This window comes from Taeniopygia guttata, chromosome 3, assembly GCF_048771995.1.
Source record: "Taeniopygia guttata chromosome 3, bTaeGut7.mat, whole genome shotgun sequence".
Classification (NCBI taxonomy): Eukaryota; Metazoa; Chordata; class Aves; order Passeriformes; family Estrildidae; genus Taeniopygia; species Taeniopygia guttata.
The window spans coordinates 22630250-22652376 of NC_133027.1; the positions used below are offsets into that span (position 1 = coordinate 22630250).

At 34.7% G+C, this 22127-nt stretch overlaps 1 protein-coding gene across 6 annotated transcripts in view; it reads left to right on the forward strand.

Annotated features, from left to right (window-relative positions):
• The window catches only part of MYOM2 (myomesin 2), a 73390-nt gene that overhangs the window by 47404 nt on the left and 3859 nt on the right, over positions 1–22127 (forward strand). For 5 of the 6 annotated variants that reach the window (XM_030267322.4, XM_072926432.1, XM_072926433.1 and 2 more), the window contains 16 exons: positions 602–780; positions 952–1066; positions 1609–1765; positions 1858–1964; positions 3679–3723; positions 4200–4336; positions 9144–9288; positions 9403–9462; positions 10512–10579; positions 14263–14376; positions 15705–15792; positions 18822–18860; positions 19558–19663; positions 21409–21572; positions 21900–21936; positions 22059–22081. In XM_030267322.4, coding sequence (XP_030123182.1) covers positions 602–780; positions 952–1066; positions 1609–1765; positions 1858–1964; positions 3679–3723; positions 4200–4336; positions 9144–9288; positions 9403–9462; positions 10512–10579; positions 14263–14376; positions 15705–15792; positions 18822–18860; positions 19558–19663; positions 21409–21572; positions 21900–21936; positions 22059–22081 — 1584 coding nt within the window. Of the gene's footprint in view, positions 1–601; positions 781–951; positions 1067–1608; positions 1766–1857; positions 1965–3678; positions 3724–4199; positions 4337–9143; positions 9289–9402; positions 9463–10511; positions 10580–14262; positions 14377–15704; positions 15793–18821; positions 18861–19557; positions 19665–21408; positions 21573–21899; positions 21937–22058; positions 22082–22127 lie in introns of those variants that run through there. The other variant, XM_072926436.1, reaches the window with a different exon arrangement.

A 22127-nucleotide genomic window follows, 5' to 3' on the forward strand; every position in this document is an offset into this window, starting at 1 on the left:
GGACCTTTTTGGTTTAAATATTTCTCCTAACAGATATCATTTATCCTGAGAAGTTCCTCTCAGCTGCAGCTATCCAGTTCACAATAAAAATTCTTTTGTCAGGGAGCAAGAAGCCTGATCCAAAGTCCTTTGGTTCCACTGGATTTTGGATTACTTTTAAAGTTCATGGCTCATGTATACTAATGAAAAGATAAAAAACCAGATGTTAAATTATGAACCTGAATCAGACTCAGTGAAGCAACTTTGATGTGAGGCTGGTGGGTTAAATAATAGACAAGAAACCTCTCTTTCTTGCTGGAAAATCTTAAACTGCATGGATTTTCTCCATGATTAGCTTAACCTTAAAATAAAGTTACTGAGATCTAGCTAAGCAAGTATGCTTCAGAATACTAATGTCACTCACTGTATAAGACAGGGATTGCTGTATGCAGCCATGAGGGGGAAATGACCTAGATGCCACATATACCAGGTGTATTATAAAGGATGAAATTTTTGAAAGTAGATACAGTCAAAATTACAGCAGTACATTTCAGCTTCTACAGGAACAGCTTGCAAAAGTTCATTACATTGAAGTAAATTTCCAATATTTGAAATATTTTAGGTCCTGCGTATGATCTTATGATATGTGAAGTTAGAAATACATCACTAGTTCTTCTGTGGAAAGCTCCTGTGTATGAAGGCAAAAGCCCTATTACTGGGTATTTAGTGGACTATAAAGAAGTAGATGCAGAAGACTGGATCACCGCTAATGAAACACCTACTTCAAAGCGCTATTTTAAGGTAACATTTTCATTAAATATTATTAATATAAAACTGACTACTAGAAGTTCTGATTGAGTATAAAAAAAGATATGTATTTGAACTTCAGCTTCTGCTAATATCTTCATATGAGTAAACAAAAATAGTTTAGACTGTTTTTTTAAATTGGCTTTACCCTTTATCTTGTTTAAGGTCACTGATTTACATGAGGGTCATACCTATGTTTTCAAAGTTCGTGCAGTGAATGATGCTGGGGTAGGCAAGTCATCTGAAATATCTGAACCAGTGCTTGTTGAGGAAAGGCCAGGTAAAATGAACTGTTTAATCTCTGTTTCTTAAAAACTAAAATATGGGAATTGAGTTTAATCAACCTAATTTGATATTATATCACATATAAGTATTTAAATAATTAAGAATCTCTTAGCCTTAAAACTTAAAGAAAAAACATGTGGATACAGATACAGTGATTAGAATTTTTTCCTTTACTCACTACTGGAGTTATCTGATAATCAGTTATTCTGGTTTTTATTCTAACAAAAGTGCTACTTGTTGTGAAACACATTTATTAATGTTTCAGGAATGATACTAAAATTGGTTTGTTTAAACATTTCATTATATCTTATTCATTTGTTTCTCAATAAGCATTTATTAGTAAAAGCATTCATTTCTTGCATGTAGAGTAAGAAACTTATGAGAATGTGATGCTGAGTCAGCACATGACATAAACCTGCTTTAAGACCTACTAATAAAATCTTTTAGGAAAAAATAGATATGGGCTTTAGTAATTTATGAATTGCACCTTTACAGAAAAATGCAGTCTTCACATTTGAGTTGATTCCTATTTTTCAGGAACAAAAGAAATCTATTCAGGTGTGGATGATGAGGGTAATATTTACCTGGCTTTTGAGTGCAAAGAAGCAACAGATGCATCTCATTTTGCATGGGGTAAATCTTATGAGGAGATTGATGATTCTCATAAGTTTAAGATTGAAACAGAAGGAAATCAGTAAGTCATGCCAATCTACGAAAGGAAATCTGTAAGTAATGTTAAAAATATGATACACAGCTAATTATATTCTTTTTAATTGGTGATTTTAGTTCTAAGCTGTACTTCAAAAATCCTGATAAATCAGACTTGGGAACTTACTCTATCTCAGTTAGTGACACAGATGGGATTTCCTCCAGCTTCATTATGGATGATCAAGGTAAGGGCCTTACAATTTCAAATCTTTCTTCACTGTATCTCCTCAACTGCACTAAAAATTGCCCGAGGAAAGACAGTATAGAACCCTACAGCTGTCACATTATTTCCTATGAATTAAAGAAAAACAAAAAGAACCCACAGTAGGCTTTTCTTGATTACTTATTTTTCTGATTATCATAATAATAAAAACTGGGATAACTTCAGGCAACATTTTCTAGATAAAGATAAAAAAAATGGCAAATTAGAATTGTTTTCGTTATGCTGGGATTACAATGGTGTTTGTAAATATCCCTTACTTTCACACCACACTTTCAATTGTGCTTGAGGCTCTAAATGCAATTTCTCATAACTGAAATGCAGGAAATTTATGAGAAAAATTATGATGTTTTAACAAGATCTAAATACATTGGGACAAATTATCATTTGGCTTACGTATATATATTACGTATAAAGTTTTGCTTTATTTCATTGTAGCTATTTTTTTTTCATTTAATTCACAATTAATTTGCTTCATTCTCACTTTGTTCTATCATTGAGAAGTGCTGACATAAAAAATAAAGAGGAGAGTTTGCTATTTTGAGTAAAATAAAAATTGCTTTGGTGCTTTCCCAGTTCTTGGCTGTAATTGCTCTGGCCAGTTCCTCAAGTATTAAAATCCCTCTGCTTCTCAACCTAATAAGCCATTTAGGGAATCACAGTGAGAAACATGTCAAACCACCGTTTCCAAGTAGGTGATGAGAGGAAATCCATGTTCAGGGGAAAAAAAAAGAAGTTCTCCAGGACACGGAAGATTTATGAGCCATTATCATGAGAACTGTCCTTTAGCTAAGTTTTGAAGCATCACTCTGAAATCTTTCAGTAGATCTTGTCATCTGCTGTAGCTTTGAATTTTTTTTTGCATAAAGCACTGAAGGTGTTTCCCATTCCATTCTTCCCCTACATCTTTTCGAATCATATATTATTGAATATTACAATTTTATTAATTCTGGATCTCTGCACAAGTATCAGATTTTTCATCTTAACACTGAAAACCATCATTTCATTTCCCATTTACTGTCTCAAAAGCTATAAATTCTCCTGCAGTTTTGCTAAATCCTCTATCATGTCATAAATCCATGTTAATTTTCTCTGGTCTTTATATTATCTGTAAATTTGGAATTGGTAGTAATGTTAATTTTCCAAATATTTATTGGTAATGACTATGATATATAGAATTAGTATGAAAATCTAAAAAACTAAATTTGAGACTCTCACACAGCCTTCATGAGGATTTGGTGCATTAACTAGAACTTTCTGTCTTGTTTTCAGACACAATCTTGTTTCCTGCCACAGTAAAACAAAATTTTCAGGAACAGTCTGAGAAAGGAAATCTGGGGATGAAGGAACTTTATACACTGCTTAGAAGCTACTGTTTCCCATCCTTCTTTTATGTTGCTATTTTTAAAGTATAAAATAGTTTTTGGCCTTTGTTTAGATTCTCTTGCATAAGAGAATGTGTACTAAAATGCATGCAATAGAAATATTTGCTGAATCAATTTATCAGAATTTAAGTTTCCTAAATATTTTTTTTCAGTTATTTTTTTAAGAGTTGTGAGTTCATATAGAAGCTTTAAGAATATAACTTTGCTGATGCTGATATTTATTTTCACCAACACCCATTTGCTGTCTGCATTTTTCAGAATAAATTAAAACATGAATATTTTTCTTATTTTCAGAGTTTGAACGTTTGATGGCATTAAGCTATGAAATAAAGAATCCAAGTAAGTTGAAGATCTGAATCTATTAGACACTTCTAGAAGGAATATAACTGCATACTAATGACTGGAGTTCCAAAAAGATTCTTCCTGAGACAATGGAAACTTCATTTTTATGGCAGCTTCATTTAGCATGGAACACCTTGCTTCCTTATCTTTTAGTTTGTTTAGAAGAATATTAGTTGACATCAAATAAAATTGTCATTCCTAAATGTCTCTGAAGTTTGACAATACATTATAGATTTTTACTAGCGAAATCCTTACAAAATGTACAAAGATCAAACTGTAAATTCTTTTCTCCCTTTGGGAAATTAATTTAAAAATCAGCCAAAGACTGCATTAGAGGACTTTTACCTGTGTAAAATTTATTTGCTATCCAAAAAATCCATAAATAATAGGGAATTGCTAGTACTTTACTATGATATTCCTATTTCTCACAAGGTTTCATGAATGATTGATTTTTGATCTTTTCTTTTTTGTAGCAATACCACTGAAATCAGAATTAGCTTATGAGGTCCTTGATAAAGGAGAAGTTCGTTTCTGGATTCAGGCTGAAAGCTTATCTCCAGATTCTACTTTCAGATTTGTCATTAATGATAAAGAAGTCGAAAACAGTGATGTAAGTATACAATAAGTACTATACGTTAGTAATTTTGTTTAAGAAACCTGCAGGTTTCTATTGTTATCATAGAATCATAAAGTTATTTAAGTTGGAAATGACCTTTAAGATCATGGAATCCAACAGTTAACATGACACTGACAAGTCCACCACTAAACCGTATCCCTAAGTGCCACATCGATTTGTCTTTTAAATACCTCCAGTGATGGTGAATCAACCACTTCCCTGGGCAGCCTGGTCCAATGCTTGACAACCCTTTTAGTGAAGAAATTTTTCCTAATATCCAGTCTAAACTCCGTTGATGTAACTTGAGGCCATTTCTTCTTGTCTTCTTTCTTGTTACTTGGGAGAAGAGGCTGATCCCAACCTGGTTACAACCTCCTTCAGGCAGTTGTAGAGAGCACTAATGGTCCTCCCTGAGCCTCTGTTTCTCCAGGCTAAACAACCCCACCGCCCCCAAATACTTCTCACAGGATTTGTGCTCCCAACTCTTCATCAGCTTCATTGTCCTCTGAACACACTCCAGCACCTCAATGTCTATCTTGTTGTGATGAGCCAGAACTGAACACAGGATTTGAGAGGTGGCCTCACCAGTGCTGAGTACAATCCCTGCCCTGGTGCTGCTGGTCACACTGTTGCTGATAGAGGCCAGGATGCCATTGGCTTTCTTGACCTCCTGGGCACATGCTGATGGCTCATGCTCAACCATCTGTCAACAGGCACCTCCAGTGCCTTTCCCACTGGGTCACTTTCCAGCAACTCCTCCCCAAACCTTGTTTTGACCCAAGGGCAGGACCCAGCACTTGGCTTTGTTGAACCTCATTCAATTGGCCTTGAGCCATCTATTGAACTTGTCGAGATGTCTCTGCAGAGTCTTCCTACCCTCCAGTAGATCAACACTCCCACCCAGCTTGATCCTTTCCTCTAGATCATTATTAAATATTAAACAATATTAAACAGGACTGGCCCCACTGTTGAGCCCTGGAGAACATAATTTCTGATATCTACCAACTGGATTTAACTCCATTCACTACAACTTTGCCCCTGGCCATCCAGCCAGGAGCTAGTGCAGGTATCCAAGCTATGAGCAGCCAGTTTCTCCAGGACAATGCTGTGTGAGACAGTGTCAAAGGCTTCCAGGTAGACAAAATCCACAGTCTTTCCTTTATGCACTAAGTGGGTCACCTTGTCACCGAAGGTTATCAGATCATTAAAGCAGGACTTGCCTTTCACAAGCCTGTGCTGACTGAGCCTTATCCCCTGGTTGTTCTGTGTATGTTGGTGTCTCTCAAGATTTATCCACTTCTTTATATTCCCTGGCACTGAGGTCAGGCTGACAGGCCTGTAGTTCCCTGGATCCTATAGATTCTTAATATCAGAAATATTAAGGTGTGATAATACCTGAAAAGAAGGCCAATCTGTAACTCAATTATATTTTTCAGTATAGAATTCCTGTTGTTGAGTGAGCCTATTCATACTGGAAAAAGAGTTGGACTCTGTCTATTCAGAAGGAGAATTTACACACAGACAAGTGTTAAGCACAAATATTTTAGAAAAATAGCTCAAGGAAATGGATGCTTCAGTTTTGGATTCCAAACCAACAACCTACTGTTCCCAAAGAGTCTCTGAGGCTGATATTAATAGCTTTATGTATAATGTGGGAGGCACTTGACAATACAGCAGTGTTTATAGACTCACAATTTTTATATGGTACTACTTTCTATTTTGTTTTTTTAGTTTTGGATTAGAAACTGTGCATTGAATAGCTATATAGAGATAAAAGGGTAGGCCATCATCTTCCCACGTTTTTATAGCTCTAGAAAGATCTTTCATATAAAAGGGCATAAAAAAGATAGGGCTGAGAAGAGAGTAAGGTCATACCTTTCTTTGCAGGGCAAAAGTATGGTTCATCTACAGGCCATAGGCACAGCACTGGAAATGTTTTCCTATGAAGAATTCCTCTCCAGTGCAGCTGTTTGAAAGATTCGGTTTATTCCTGAGAATGCGAATCCTGGTTTAGGTCAGAAAAGCTTTATCAGCATTTTTACACCATAGAAAAGCAAAAAGCATTAAGTAAATTAGATATTGACAAGTGGAAGAAGAAGTATTTCTGAGTAAAACAATTCTCTGTTTTTCTTTATTTAAGAAGTAATAAACCATAGCACTGAAAACCTGAATATTCGTGCTTAGGATGTATTGAAATGACAATATTTTGTCTTGGCAATGTTCATGGAACAGAATGAGCTATTTTTAGTCGCATACGTTTTGCAAGTGTTGACATCAGAGAGTCTTGAAATGAAGCTGCATTATTTCACCTCTTTAATTAGTAACCCACAGGTGACATTTATGTTTGGAGACAGATGATATTTTTGTGGAAAGTCACATAAAAGCCTAATATTTATGATGCTCATAAAATCATTGAACTTCATCTTGCTGCATAATGGCAATAGTTAGAAGCCTAATTGCACTCTAAAACCTGTCTGGAGACTGGGCTACAGTCACTGAACATGTTCAATAGACCATTATGCTGGTGAATTGTGGCCTGATTCATGACATTGGCTGAAGTGATAAATTTTTCCTGCTAGGTCCTAACAGGGAGTGTTTCTGGTAAGACTTCAAGATAAGCTTAAAATGGAATGAACTGAGCCCCATGTACTCAGATTTTATTTTAATATTTTGTTGAATAAAACTAGAAATTTTTTTTTAAAAGTGTTATAAAGAATCAGATTAAAACATACCTCTTGCATTTTTTTAAAAACTTTTCTGCTTCTGGCAAAATTTAATTTAATGTTCTCCCTGGGAACTCTTGAAGTAAATGCCAGTGAAGTCCTTGACCTCTGAGGCTGTAAGCAAGAATTTGACTTTTGCACATTGAAATTTGCACTTTTTGATAGCTTAGGTAAGTTTATTAATGCCTGTTTTTAACCTTCCTCACCTATCACCTTAACGCTAACAGATGAACTCTTGCACAAGTAGATTTTCTACTTAATTTCCCAATTAAGTTTATCTTGTCTTTGATATAGTATCTTTCTTTGCACTATGTATGAGAAATTGTGTATCTAAATTAACATGCCTATCCCTTAAAACATTATTATCCTGATCAATATGTTGGCTCACTGCTTTGTCAATTCTACATATTTTCTTTTTCTTCATTCTTCCATTACCCCATTAAGATTTTAAATATTTATATATTTGAAAATGCCAGAACTGAATGCTAAATATCTTGGCTATGTGACATTGTTCTTCCGGACTTGTTATCCATACAAGAGTGAGTCTGTTTTCGAGGCTGGCCAAGATGCGTCCCTCAAAGCTAAAGCAGATATATCTGTGGGGTCATTCCTACTACTTTTGGAACTTAGGGGATTTAGAGGTTTTTTCCATTTCAATAAGATTCTAGAGAGCTTAATAACTGGCATTTTTACTAGCTTTTAAAATGTTTCTTCTTTTTCTCCTTCCTTAAACTTTGTCTGTTACTTTAGTACTATTTTTTACTTTTGGAGACCAATAAACAGGTTTATCAAAGCATTCTATTTATTAGACATCATGTCTCCTTTTAACAGTATGTATAGTAAATTTTAAAGTAACAGAATTTATAGTAATTCACTGCATATAACTCCTAGATGGTGACATTTATTGTTCTGTGCAATTGTGACTGGAAGTTAGTGTGATATATCCTTGGCCACATAGTTTACCATAAAGTATTCACCAAGAAACTTCTGTGGGTTATTTTTACTTAGCTTTAGCAATTTGTTAGTTGAGATGCAAAAACCATCACTGTTAGTAGGGGACATTGTCCTCATAGTTGTAACTCACTGAATAAAAAAGGATATTAGTAAAACATTGTTGTATTTAAAATAGTACCTGAAAATTCAAAACACATATTCTGCAAAGATTGTCTAATTTTCTTGTAATTTTCTGTTTCCATGATGATGCTTGACAATAATTTATCTTTCTGAAATATTTAATAAAAAGCAAACACATAAAGGACACAAACAGTGAAAAGCATATTTAACTTTGAATTCAAGTCAATATTTGGTGTTTTGTGTATTCTGCAAACACTTAAATGGGTAACTATATATCCTGACAGAGTTATACCTCTCTTTTGCTGGACTTGGTCAATCCCTTTTGGGTCCCAGAAACTCTCTGGGGTTTGCAAAACTTACTTTTCTCATAGTCATTTGCTTAAAGTGTTCTTTGAAAATTATACCTAGCATTAAATGAGAAAATCATTATAATCTTCTTATGGGAAAATAAGATCCACTATTGACTACTATATATGTCTCAGATATTTAGTAGGGATGACTTCTTGGATTTGGTTGATGCATTTATTTGAAGATCCATATTTAATATTTCCAGTTGTTTCTGGACTCTGCAAGGAATAATCCTTCTGGCTAGCAAACCCCCTTGTTGAACTGGAAGCTGTAATGCAGCTAAAGGCTGGCTGTGAGGCTCTTCAAATATGCACAGTGCCATAAAAAATTTTTTTCAAATACAAACCAGCTATATTTTGATGACTTGAGGATTCCAAATGCAGCTGCACACAGAGGTATCTGTGATCATTGGGATCTTATTACACAACAGTAAATAAAAGCAGTGTTTTCTTCCCTTAGTTTACAATTAAAAGGACATGAAAAAGGTTGACTGGGGGAAGGAATATAACTCATAATTTGGTAATATAATTATATATATATATATAACTCATTATATATATATATATATATATATATATATATAATAATATAGTAATCATAATATAGTAATCATAAGTAATTTATAGTATATTGAAATACTTGTTTATTTATTTCAGAGGCATAAAATAAATTGTGACCGTTCAAGTGGCATTATAGAAATGGTGATGGAAACATTTACAATTGACAATGAAGGTACCTACACAGTACAGATTCAGGATGGCAAGGCCAAAAACCAGTCCTCATTAGTTCTCATTGGAGATGGTATGTTCACTGAAACATTGAAATATTGAAACTTTGATGGAGAAGTGAACTTCAATTATTCTTTGAGTAATTTTGTGACTAACTCATTTTTCATTCACCTCTTCTAAAATTTAGCATTCAAGGGAGTATTGGCTGAGTCTGAACTCCAACGAAAGGAATATCTCAGAAAACAAGGTAAGATGGAGCAGATTGGTGACTTCAGGCCCAGTTTGCAGTTAATGATTCATCCCTGGTGAATGCTAAACACTTACAGCTTCCTTTCTTTATTAGAAGATATTGTTCAGTCTTAGGAGATACTTGAAACCTTGGTGGATCTTATTTTCCTACACTGTCAATTTGTATCTGAACCTTCACTAAGCTGAGAAAGAAGGAGTTCTCACAAAAGGTTTCCTTTGCTCAATATTCACGAGAAGTGTTCCTACTGTAGGCTCCAGTCCAACAAAACATTTAATTGCATTTCGTTTTGAGCATACAAGTTGTCTGTTCAATATAATTGATAGAAGAGTAGACAGACAAGACAAGTAGTGCCTGATAAGGAAGATTAAATGCTTGACCCTATGGTTTCTATTGAGCCAAAATTCCAGGAACTAAATGTATATTTGTTGCATAGTTGCTATACAGTTGTAGAGTTTGTTATATGCTCGTTATCGACATTGTTTGCAGCTGAATGAGAAAATTACTATTGGATGCCTAATTCAGAATTCTATCCCTGTGAAATCCTTAAAAAATTGACCTTGAGCTCTAGTTTGCAATTTTCACTTTTAAGCAGATGGCTTTCAGGATGAAAGTAACAATAATTATTAAAAAATTTTTTTCCCTGAATAGCTTAGGTAAGATTCTGTACAGAAGCAATATAATTCTATTTTCTTTCTCTTTGAAGGCTGTTTAAAATTGATTTATGAAAGAAATGATACCACTTACAACATAAACTGACAAAATATTTCAGTACTCAATGATTTAAGTTAAAGTCTTGGACTTTGCAACTTCACAGATTTGGGTATCAGAATTAAGGCCCCTGATCCTGCCAACACAAAGACATGTACATTTATTGAGATAAGTAAATAAAATAATATTTAAAAGGCTACATATGTCACCATGGGTAGTTCAGGAGGTCCCTCTTGTTCTTGTGTAAGGATGTTGAAATCGTCATCCTTTTTCTTTCACTGGATCCTTCTGATACTCTTCATTCTACAACATTGCTTTAAGATTGTTTTGTTTCTTAGGTCCTCACTTTTCAGAGTTTTTGTATTGGAATGTTACAGAGGAATGTGAAGTTTTACTTTCTTGTAAGGTAAGGAAATATACTTGAAAATATTATTTAGAATATGTTAATGAAGAATTGAGGTAGAAAAATGTGAAAAATTACTTAGATACCTTTAAAAACAAAAGTTTCATATGAAAACTATTTTTATTATTTGGAAAATTTGAGTATGAAAGTTTGTGACTTACGATTCTTCAACAGTAGTGTTAATGAAAGGAAAAATTATTATAGGAAATTTCTAAATGTATTATTAGGTGGTCTAATTCTTTATGAAAATTACGAGCCATAAGAATAATTTACATGAAATATACATTCCTTAAGAAGTATCCCTTTTCTTCTTTCTTAAAAATAGCTAAAAAATGCCAGTTTAAAATCTTTCTTTACCATTTTCTGATTTCTCTAACAAAGTGTCTTTTTATTTAATCAACTGTAATCAGTTGTGCTACAAAGACTTCCAGAATTAAGGTTATAAAACATGATTTTTAAACTATTTTTGGCTGATGACTTTTGAATCTTAAGTAATGATAATGTATATTGATTTCAGTGTAACTTCTGCTATTAACATCTTTAAATGCCTTTCTGAAGTTTTCATTTGTTTTGTTCTTCTAGAGTGACTAATTAGAGGTCTGAAAAACTAAGTACATTGAATTCAGGCATCAAACTCCTCTTCATTCTCTTTTTCTCTAATATGGACTATTTTGTATTAATTTTCTCTTATTTTGAAAAACTTTTGGCTTATAATTAGACAGACTTGAATCATTATGAGCAATTTACATGCACATTTGTGGGATTTTTTTTTTCTGCTCATTAACTAGGACACCCTTAACCTCAAGTTATTCCCAGCAGATCTGACCTGGTGCTGAAGCTGCCATTCCATGTGCTCACATTTTAGGGCTCAACACTGTACCTTTGCTGGAGTACTTTATAATCTCCACATGCATGTAGCTCAGGCATGAACCCTGCTTATCCTTTCATTCACATGGGAAATTAAATGTCACTGAACCAGTTATGCTAGTGTTAATTCTCTACAAATTAATCTGAAATTATCCTTCTTTCATTGACTGTAAAGACTGTTTATAGCACTGAAGCTGTGAAAGGCTGAGCATCTGATTATTTCCTTTTCACCAGTGTGCTTTTTGTTCACAAGGTCAGAACATTTTATGTAAATGAAATCTAGGATGTATGCTGCTTGCACACTTATCATTTTAACTACGCTATTGACCTTATAATGTTTGTTACTGTTAGTATGTGACTGGCCTTTAGGTTCACATGGAACTGTTGTTTATGGCTGTTTAACTTGTTTTTATACATAGAAAGAGTTTGAAAAACAAAGCCTGGGTTTGTCCTTCAAACTCCACATACCTGACAAACAAGTTAGAAGTGTGGCCACTGCACGCTATTTCTGTGGTAATAAAAACAATCAAGGAATAATCCCTGTCATCTAAGGCCATATCATAATACTTGACCCGCATCTCTTCCAGGCTCTGTTTACTGCACCTCTGCAAAAAAAAATTGTCAAGAGAGGTTTTGCCTCTTTTAAGAGCTTGGGGTAATGTGAAGGAAGTATCTGTGATACCTTGACTTTTTTAAAGGCCATTGCATGGCACAGGGAAGCTAGGATATCATGTCGACTGGAAGCTTGTGGAGGGCAAAGGACAGACTGTATGATCCAGGCCCATATCAGAAATTATGTGAAAATATGGATTGTGTTATAAAAGAGTATGTCAAATATTACCTCACATATCCCTTTTTTTCTATATTATTGGACCTGAGTGAGTTTTGATTTACTTAATATTTAATTATGAATTAGCTGGGATTGATGACCATATTCTTGGTATTGTAGCCCCTCAATGTCAGTGGAACATGGCTGGCCATTTGAAAGATAATTTGATGGTGTTTGCTTTTTGCTTTTTGTTTTGAGATTATTTTTCTTCATATGCTAGCAACCACTGTCATTTTGCTTCTAATAATTCTAAATTTCAAAACACTCAGAAGCTACTTGCTCTTGCACAAGTTTGGCCCTTATTTGTAGTGTGTCTGTTAAAAGCAAGATTTTTGGTGTGTGGCTAAACAGTGAAAAATGTAACATTTCATAGTAAAAGCCAACAGGAAATAACTTCAGCACTGCAAATTGCATGTGTCTGAAACTCAGTCTATTTATTGTCAGATTGAGTGCTAACAGTCTTTGATGAAAAACTGTTGAAAAGAATTAAAGTCTTGTTCCTTCGGGCTTTGTTCGAATAAAATTGCCACTCATGTCACAGGACTACAGGAACAGCCACTTTGTAGTTACTGGTAAATGTAAAATGCTGCTCACTTTTCTTGAGCAAGTCATTGCTTTGGGCCAGGTGGTGATCTCAAATACTGTCAGAGATCCATAGCAACCATGCTGGTTATTAAGCAAGAATAGATGTGATTAATTTGAGCATGTTTGATAGAGATGTCTAGGAATCAGTATAGAAGACTCTCTTATTTGTCAGCTCTACTGAGAGCTTTCCTAGAGCTGTTCATCTATGGAATGACTTTTCTAATGTAAAAGGGTCAGAAACTGGTGCATGTTTTTTCCTCCAAGCAAGCCACTTGAAAGCTATTGCAGATCTGTATTAAGTTCCTGGCTGCCCTCTAGCTATTTGTTCAATTTTTGCCTTTTCTTTAAGGAGCCTTTTTAAAGCAACTGCCTGGAGACTGAGAAATATCTTGCCAGCTCTGTCTTTCTACCAAAGCCACAATGACTGGGAATTCAGGCTACATGTGAAAATACCATTGCACTTTTATGGCTTTTAGAAGGGTATGGGGATAGTGATGTCAAATAAACCATAGTGTTTTTGAAAGTGAGGGTAAAAAAATATGGGGTTTCTAAAAAGAGGTGCAGTTTTGGCTTCTTTGAATTCACAGTTTGAGGTAATTTATCCAGCAATACTTCAAGTGTATCCAATATACAGTTTTTATATCAAAATTAGAACAGTACTTCAGGTACAGCTCCAGCCTATTTAGGTGTTGTTTCAATTAATTGCTGCTATTATAGCAAAATTTTTGCTTTCTAACTGCTCTGTATATGCACTATGGTATTAAGCCCCTTTTTGCTGGGAAGAGACTGCAATATGTAGTATTCCTCAGGTCTTTGTATGTCCCATAGGACTCAATGTAGAAGGTAAAATTAAAAAGGATTTTTGGTGCAGGTCACAATTTTGAAGTCTTGGATGCTTTCAGAATAGTGATTTCAGTTGCTTCCTGCAGCTTATCCATGGGAGACATAGCTTAGGCAGCTGGGATAAATCTCCAAATTGGCCAAAGACTAAGATAAGCAGCTAAGATAGTTTTGTGTTACAGCTCTCTGGAGTCACAGGGCAAACCCAAAAAGATATAGGAGAGTTCAGAAGCTCTAATTTGAAAGATACTTCTTCCACAGGTATCTCTAGACAAACTAAAAGCACAGAGCAATGGTGCAAAACCATTTAAGGGAAGAGATGGCCAGGATTTTCTTTAAGATTTTACAGGGCTCTGAAACTGGTATATTGTGCTGCAAAGAAACACTTGCAGGACTAAGATTTGTTTAGTAGGACTTGGTTGAAACTGTTTTTTTACTTACCTTTATTTGACATGTGTTATAAAAAAAAATGGTTTAATATGTTGAAAGTACCTGTGTGACTTCCCACAGTGCGATATATTTCCTCAGGACAGAGCCAGGCTTATGTGTCTTTTCTGTGGTACAGGTCGCAAACACAAAGAAGGAGACTGATTTTAAGTGGTATAAGGATGGTTCTGGGGTTGATGTTGAGGAGCTGCCTGATCTGCAGAAAGGAGAATGTCACCTCAGTATTCCCAAGGTACTGTATTGCCTGCCGGTTACAAATGACAGCTTCTGCTTGACACACTCTAGATTTCCCAGACAAAGCAGCAAGCCAGCAATCATGACTTTTATGAACAGTTCTAACAAAAACCATATTTTCTACTCTTCAGTTAGCTGGTGAATAACTATTGCTAGCAAAAATTATCTGTTTTGTTAATCAGTTCAGCATTCATGCTTAAGTTGCTTCAGAGTCCTTGGGTGACCTGTATCTCATTCTTTATTATTACTCCTTAATTTTTCAACTTGTTCAAGCACCTAATTTTTAACAGTGTTTCTGTTTTATTGCCTAAAATGAATAAGTTTGAAGTTTATGGCTTCTTAAGATTCATCTTTATGCAAACAGGATAACTCAAATTATATCTGAAACCCTAACTTGCATAGTTGTTGCCTTTGTGAAGTGACAAAACCTCCCAGAATGAGATTTTATGCTTTCATTAATGTGCATTGCATCTAAATTTTTTATTTATTGGCTTCATATTCTTCTAATTTCCTTCCCTCATTTCCCTTTAAAGAGGGTCAACTAGCTTTATTTTTCTTGAGTAGACTTTTTTGGGGAGGGTGGTTTCTGCTTGTCTTGGATAGCTCTTGTTACTTGTAATTAAATTTTATTATATTTCTGCTATGGTTTATGTACTTCTGGATTTGTATAAGTCTAAAATTAAGTAATCTCCAATCTATATATAAATGTTTGTATATTTTCCTTCAGGTTTTAAAAGAAATGAAAACAAACCACAAAATCCCTACTGCCTTTAATGCAATATCACTGTGATAGATTTCAGAATATAAACTCTCCAAGGGTAACAAATTAATTATTTACTTAGAATAGATATAATTTGACTACTGCTGCTGTTTGAATGCAAGCAGCATGAAGGAGCTGATGTTACAGGATATAGATTTGCTGTTATGATTTACATAATTCAAAAAAATAATCATTTTTGCTGAAGAAAAATTAGATTTCTAAAGTTGTGTGGGTTGCAGTTATGCCTTGTTACATCTTACTACAGGGCTTGTAATTTCTACTAAACAAGATCAATCCTGTCTTTTTGGAACAAGAAAAAAATTCCTCATGGTTTCTAGAGGAAATTGAATTGAAATCAGAATAGGTTTTAGGCTTAAAAACTAAAACCATAAAAAAAGCATGAACCAGCCATTCATAGCATTCATCTCCTCTCTGGTACGATTATTTATCCAGAAGACAGTACATTGTATGTTGTTTTATTTAGAAAATTGTGCAGGTGTTGAGCAAATCTAGTACTATGTGGTACTATCAAGCTTGTCAGTAAACATCTTGTGTTTTCCTTGCAGCTGTCTCGCAAAGATGAAGGAGTTTATAAGGCAACACTATCAGATGATAGAGGTCATGATGTATCTTCTCTTGAATTATCAGGAAAAGGTAGCATTCAATCTACTATAATCGAATAATGATCTCCACATGTTCTCCAGAGCTGTCAAAGATCTATCTTTGCAAATGGAAAATTTGCATATATTTTTAGAATTCTTTGAATTTCATTTCTCTGCTGAACTGCAGATCAGCACTTTAGGAGGGGTGACACTGAGCATTGTTGCGATTAATCTCTAGCATTTTGACAGGCAGGAGATGAAGTATGTTTCCAACCAGACAGACACTCCATTTTATAGGAGATCACTCTGTCTCAGGTTTGTTAAGCTTTAATATCTACAAAAAACCCTAAAACAACAAAGTACTATGTTCATGTGGGACCCTCAGCGGAGACCAAGAGTGCTTTTGATTCTAAATCATGAAACTGTTCTGTGGGTTAGCATCAGCTGGCATGTCAGCCCCACAGAGCCACTTGCTCACTCTCTTTCAGTGAGATGGGGGAGAGAACTGTAATGGGAAAAGTGAAAAAATCCTGGGTTGAGCTAAAGATGGTTTAATGGATTGAGCTAAAGATGGCTTAATAGGTAAAGCAAAAGCTGTGTATACAAGCAAAGCAAAACAAAGAATTCATTCACTGTTTCCCATGGGCAGGTAGGTGTTCAGCCATCTCTAGTAAACCTGGGTTCTATCACATGTAACAGTGGCTTGGGAAGACAAACACCATCACTTCAAATGCTCCTCACTTCCTCCTTCTTCCCTGAGTTTTATATAATGGGTATGAAATGTCTTTTGGGTCAGGTGAGGTCAACTGTCTGTGTCACCTCCCGACTTCTTGTGCACCCCCAGTTTCCTCTTGATGAGGCAGTCTGAGGAGAAGAAAAAGATTTTCACATTGTACAAGCACTGCTCAGGAATAGTGTTACCAACACTGGTTTAGTCACAAATCCAAAACACAGCACCATAAAGCTGCTATGAAGAAAATTAACTCTATTCCAGCCAAAGCCAGTACCATTTCTATCCCTTATTCTGTACCATTTATGTCATGCTCAGGTCCCACACTCTGCAATACGTTCTCATTAATTATCTCCTCCCTTCCTGTCCTTTGATATATACACAGATATCATTCCCTTAGTCTACGGATTTGTTTGGTACGTGTATCCTGACCACTAGAGTAAGCAAAAGGTTCAGTAGGTCTCCCTCACATGGTCAGGGCTTCCAGTGATTATACTTCAGGTATGGCAAAATATGTTGTGCTTGAAATGTACAGGGAAATGCCTGTTTAGAGAATTCACAGTATCTAATTCTGTGGGTCCAGGAGGCTTTGAAAATGTCAACTGGCAAACCCATGAAAACTGCACAATTAAACCAAACAATGGCTCTCCTAAATGGGGGAGTTAGCCTTGAAACATAAAGGATAAAAAGAGAAGTCTAGCAGGAGCAGGGAAGACTGCATATTTTGTGGGGCAGGTTACTTCAAGCTCAGTATCCACTGACATTCAAACAAAGTTAAATGCAAATAAGAGAATATAAACTAAAATAGACATATGATAGGCATTTAGAAAAGGTTTTATATGATATCAGACATCACAGTGAGATACAGCAATTATATTTACATTTAATAATTTTAATGTAAAAAATGTCAGTTTACTTTGATCCTGAGATGAGCTCAGTTGCTTAAAGCATAGTGCTAACAATGCCAAGGTAGTGGGTTTGATCCCTGTATGGGCTATTCACGTAAGATTTGGGCTTCGTGATTCTTGTAGGTCCCTTCCAACTCAGAATATTCTGTGATTCTGAATGCATAACAAACACTGATCTGTTGCCAATATGAGTGAATTTTATTAACTTTGGTGAAGAGTAGTTCCCTGGAAATATTTGCTTAGGTCACACCAAACTGGCCAAAGTGAATCTAGATTCATCCTAGCCGCATGTAGGCATTTGTCCCAAATAATGAATACTTTATGCCAGGCTCCTAGTAGATGGAGGAAGACATGTTAAAAAAAATAACTCAGTTTAACAAAAATCTTAACATTCCTTTCCAGCATATGGAGGAAGTATCTGTAACAAGAGGAAAACATGAGTACCAGGCTGAATTTTTAAGCTGTGGTTTATTGCAGAAGACTGTATTATCAATTGCTACTCTCCCAGGCATTTTGCTTTTGCATAAATTCTGCCAATTATTCTCTCAGTAAAAACAAGAAAACAAAAAACAAACCAAACAAACAAACAAACAAGCAAACAAAACCACCAAAACCCTCCCCAAAAAACAGCCTCATTTTGACAGTATGGTTAATTCAACCCTACCTTCTCAGACATCTGAGATATATGGTATATATATAATAAGCAATTAATGGCTTTATGTCAAAATATCAGTAGAAGCATACTGGAGATTGCAAAGAGTTGTGGAACTGTATAATCTGAACACGCATTTCTCTGTCTCCCAGTTTCATAAAAATTCATCAGTGTTGAATAAGCATCCTTCAGACTTGACTATGCATTCTTTAGACTATGGTGGTTCTTTCTTTCATCTTACATGGTGTCACTGAATATGATTCTTCTGCTATGAAAGGGTCCCTCACTCTTGCGCCCTTGTCTCTGGGGTTCTCTCATGCTACAAGCCCATCAGCTCTGTGATATTTCAAAAGCTTGATATGATACCTGCTTTATTTTACTTGCTGTTAAAGGACTTCACTTCTGTCAAATACCACCCTATAGTGAGAGGATGAAACTCTTTTCACCAAGAATGAGATCATTTTTTTTTCAGCTGCACTCTCCTTTGAATGTGAACTATTCAGTTTTAATGACTTTGTTTCTTTTTGCTGGCCTAAGGGAGAGAGACAAAGATTTGGCACCAGACAGCTGATTCCACAATAGGCTGAGATACTCAGTGACAGAGCGCAGAATTCATATGCTGTACACAGTTTCCAATTTGTCTTGTACACCTGTTGCAATTTTAATGGCTTTCTTTGCTTAAGGATATGAAGATTTCCCATATTACTTTAATTAAACTGAACATAAAAAAGCTATATTCTGATTGAATTTTGATGGTACATTTTCTTCCTTTTTTTTCTTTCTCTCTGCAGTTTATGATGATATAATTCTGGCATTGAGTGGAATGAGTGGTAAGTAAATGCTGTCTTGAATTTTCATGTAGTTTTTAGTTTTGAAGTCACATGAGGCTAAGACAGAAAACTTTTATTTTAAGTGGGAAATCTCTGAGAGTCTCAATGTTATATTATTATGGATATTATTAATTTTCTGAACAGACAGTTGACCTTGCTAATTGTCACTATTAAAAGGGAACAAAGTATTATTCCACAGGCTTGTTTGGTTTAGATACTGTGAAATTGTTGCAGCAATTATTTTCTTCCTACTTTCCATTAGTAAGTGAACCTTCATATAGAGAGAAGGAGGTTCTGAATCTGTTTCCAGTGAGAAGCTGTTCTTTCCACTTTAAAGAAAAGGGTTTGCACAAGAATAAAATTTTTATGTGAATAGAATAATTATATTACTCTTTCATGGCAATTATATGATTAGATTATTATTTCACAATGGATCTTGCCAGTCATGATGCTTGTATATGACAATAAAGTAATAAACTTATACTGAACTTTCACCTGATATAAATCAGCAGATGTTCCCTGAGAGCTATGACAATTGTCTCTATCAGACTTGAGAATCATGACCCAGGACTTGAATTTTCTTTTGTCTAGACAGCAAATAATCTATCCCTCCATTTCCTGTTCCACTATCTCCATTTCCTGTTCCACTATTCCACTATCTCTCCTATCTGTTCCACATATGCTCTATTTAATCTAGGTAAGTCAGCCTCTCCCCTGAAGATTCTTTGCACTGAGGAAGGAATAAGGCTCCAGTGTTTCTTGAAATACTACAATGAAGAAATGAAAGTCAGCTGGTGCCACAGGTAGATGAGAATATTTTTTCAATTTTAGTTGAGCAAAAATGCTGCCTTTACAATTTAATATTTACTATTCCTTGGCATTCATTAATAAATTGGAAAACATTAATGAATTTCTCTTTCCAGAACAATATATTCTCTTTTAACATAGAAAGTACATAAAGTAAAAGAAATATTAAAAGGCTCATCCAACACCCTCAGGAGGACTGTAACAGACAGAAAAAAGGAATCTACTGTGTTGTGTTCTCTTATTCAACACAAGACTTTTTGTCTTCTATTGTATCTGCTTGAGTTTTAAAAGTGACAGTCTATTCTACCATTCAATTGATAGCAGTATAAAATTAAAGAATACTATATGGATAATGTGGAAATATCAGTGTTCATATTTGTATTTATATTTACATTTACAAGAGAACCTCCTGAATATTTCAGATTTTATAACATCTTACACTTTGTCTGGAAGATCATTGAAGAGAGATTCTGAATGAATAAAATTTCAATTCCTATTTGAATACAATGACAATAAACAGAGCTGTTAAAAGATAGACTAAAACAAACCAACCAACTGACCAACTTCTCCCAGCTTCCCCTCTGCTTTAAATGGGCTTATAGATTTTTTTTTTCCTGGAAAAATTGGAATGCTACACAACCCATGATTTTATTTTTTTTCCCACCATGTAAATTTCTAGCTAGCATTTAATTATCCATTGTCTTGCATAGCATGAAATAAAATACAAGTTCTAGACCTAGTATTCATCATCTACTCAGGGCACAGTGGGAAACATTTTATGTTATATTTTCTAATATACAGCCATTTCTATCAGAAATCTAATTTGGTAGGCTTAACTCAATGAAGTTATCTTAAAGAAAGGAAAATGGTAAAAATACTTTTTCACCATTAAAATAATTCTAGCTATGAAGTCAAATCAGCTCTATCTAGCTAAATAAAATGAGCTTAAAAAAAAAGCTAAAATTAACTTATTTTCTAAAAAAATCCATCTCAAAATGCTTGGGGATGAAGAATGGAAAGGAGTATTTCTGTAGTTAATGAGTGAAAGAAGAAAGTTCTCTTTGAGGCATTGAAAATGGTCTGGATTATATGATCTCATTAAATAGCTCCTTCTATTTCCCGTTTGTGACAGACTGTGGACTAGAAGGCCACCTGATCTGAATCTTCAGGTTATTTCTTTTATTCTTAACGAGGAAGTGATAAGTCAAGCCAATGTCATTTAAAGAGTTTTTATTACTTATCTACAGTTAAGAAATTTTCCTTTCTTGTTTTTTATAAAAAACAAAAAAACACTTTAACTTGGTGCAAGAGTAATTTTACATAAACTTTTTGTTAATTGATTTTTGAAGTTAATGAAATGCAAAAGATATCTTTCCTTCATCAAAAAAGGTGTTTTGCCTACAATTTATAACCCCTATGTATTATATTTTACTGTGTATGAAGTGTACAGAACCCTAAGCATTTTCACACAGATTCCTGTATGTGCATAAAGATGTAAGCATAACTCTGTGTGAGGAGGGAAGGAGAATGAGAAAAGGGTGAATGAATGAGTCTTAGAAATGAAAACTCAAGCTAATATTTTCAAAGTGTTTCATATTCCCTTCCAGAAGCAAAGAGTATTCTGGAAAAATGAGCCCATTACTTGCAATCATTTGTGACTTTATAGATGATTTCTTATGGACAATATACGGGAAAGGAATGTTCAAACTCATCTCTATGAATCTTTTTTTTTTCCTCTCAGGGAATCTAAGATTTCTTCTGGTGAAAAGATGAAGATTGGAGGTGGAGAAGATGTTGCCTGGTTGCAGATAAGTGAACCCACTGAAAAGGATAAGGGGAACTACACCTTTGAAATCTTTGGTGGCAAGGAATCCTACAAACGCACACTTGATCTGTCTGGGCAAGGTATCTTTATAAGATCAGATTTGTATTGTGCCTTTTCATATATTATGCAGATTTTATTGGAAATAGAGGAATTACAGTAAGAAGAGATAGTCTTTGATGAGAACCAGCCATAGGTAAGTTTTATAACTGTTATTATCTTTTTAGTCTTGTATCTGTTTTCAGCACCATCTGCATTAGTTTTCAAGGGTCTGGTTTCTCATTGTGCTACTGCTTGACTTTGTACAGGTTTTAAAAGAGCTTTTAACATGGGTATGTGTTTAACTGTTTATTGAGCCCCAGTGCAATTTATGTTGATGGAAAATAACCCTCTCAATTGTTTTGTTGCAGCTTTTGATGAGGCATATGAAGAGTTTCAGCGACTCAAGTAAGTGATGCATCTTTTATATTTTAATGCTATAACAATAGTGTCAGCAGTGTCAAAATATATTTTATTATTAATTTCATCAATGACATTATATGTTTCTCTTTCTTTCTCAACAACTTCAGGGCAGCTGCTTTTGCTGAGAAGAGTAAGTTTATTTTACATTTTATCATAGGTGTTTTATGTGATCTAGT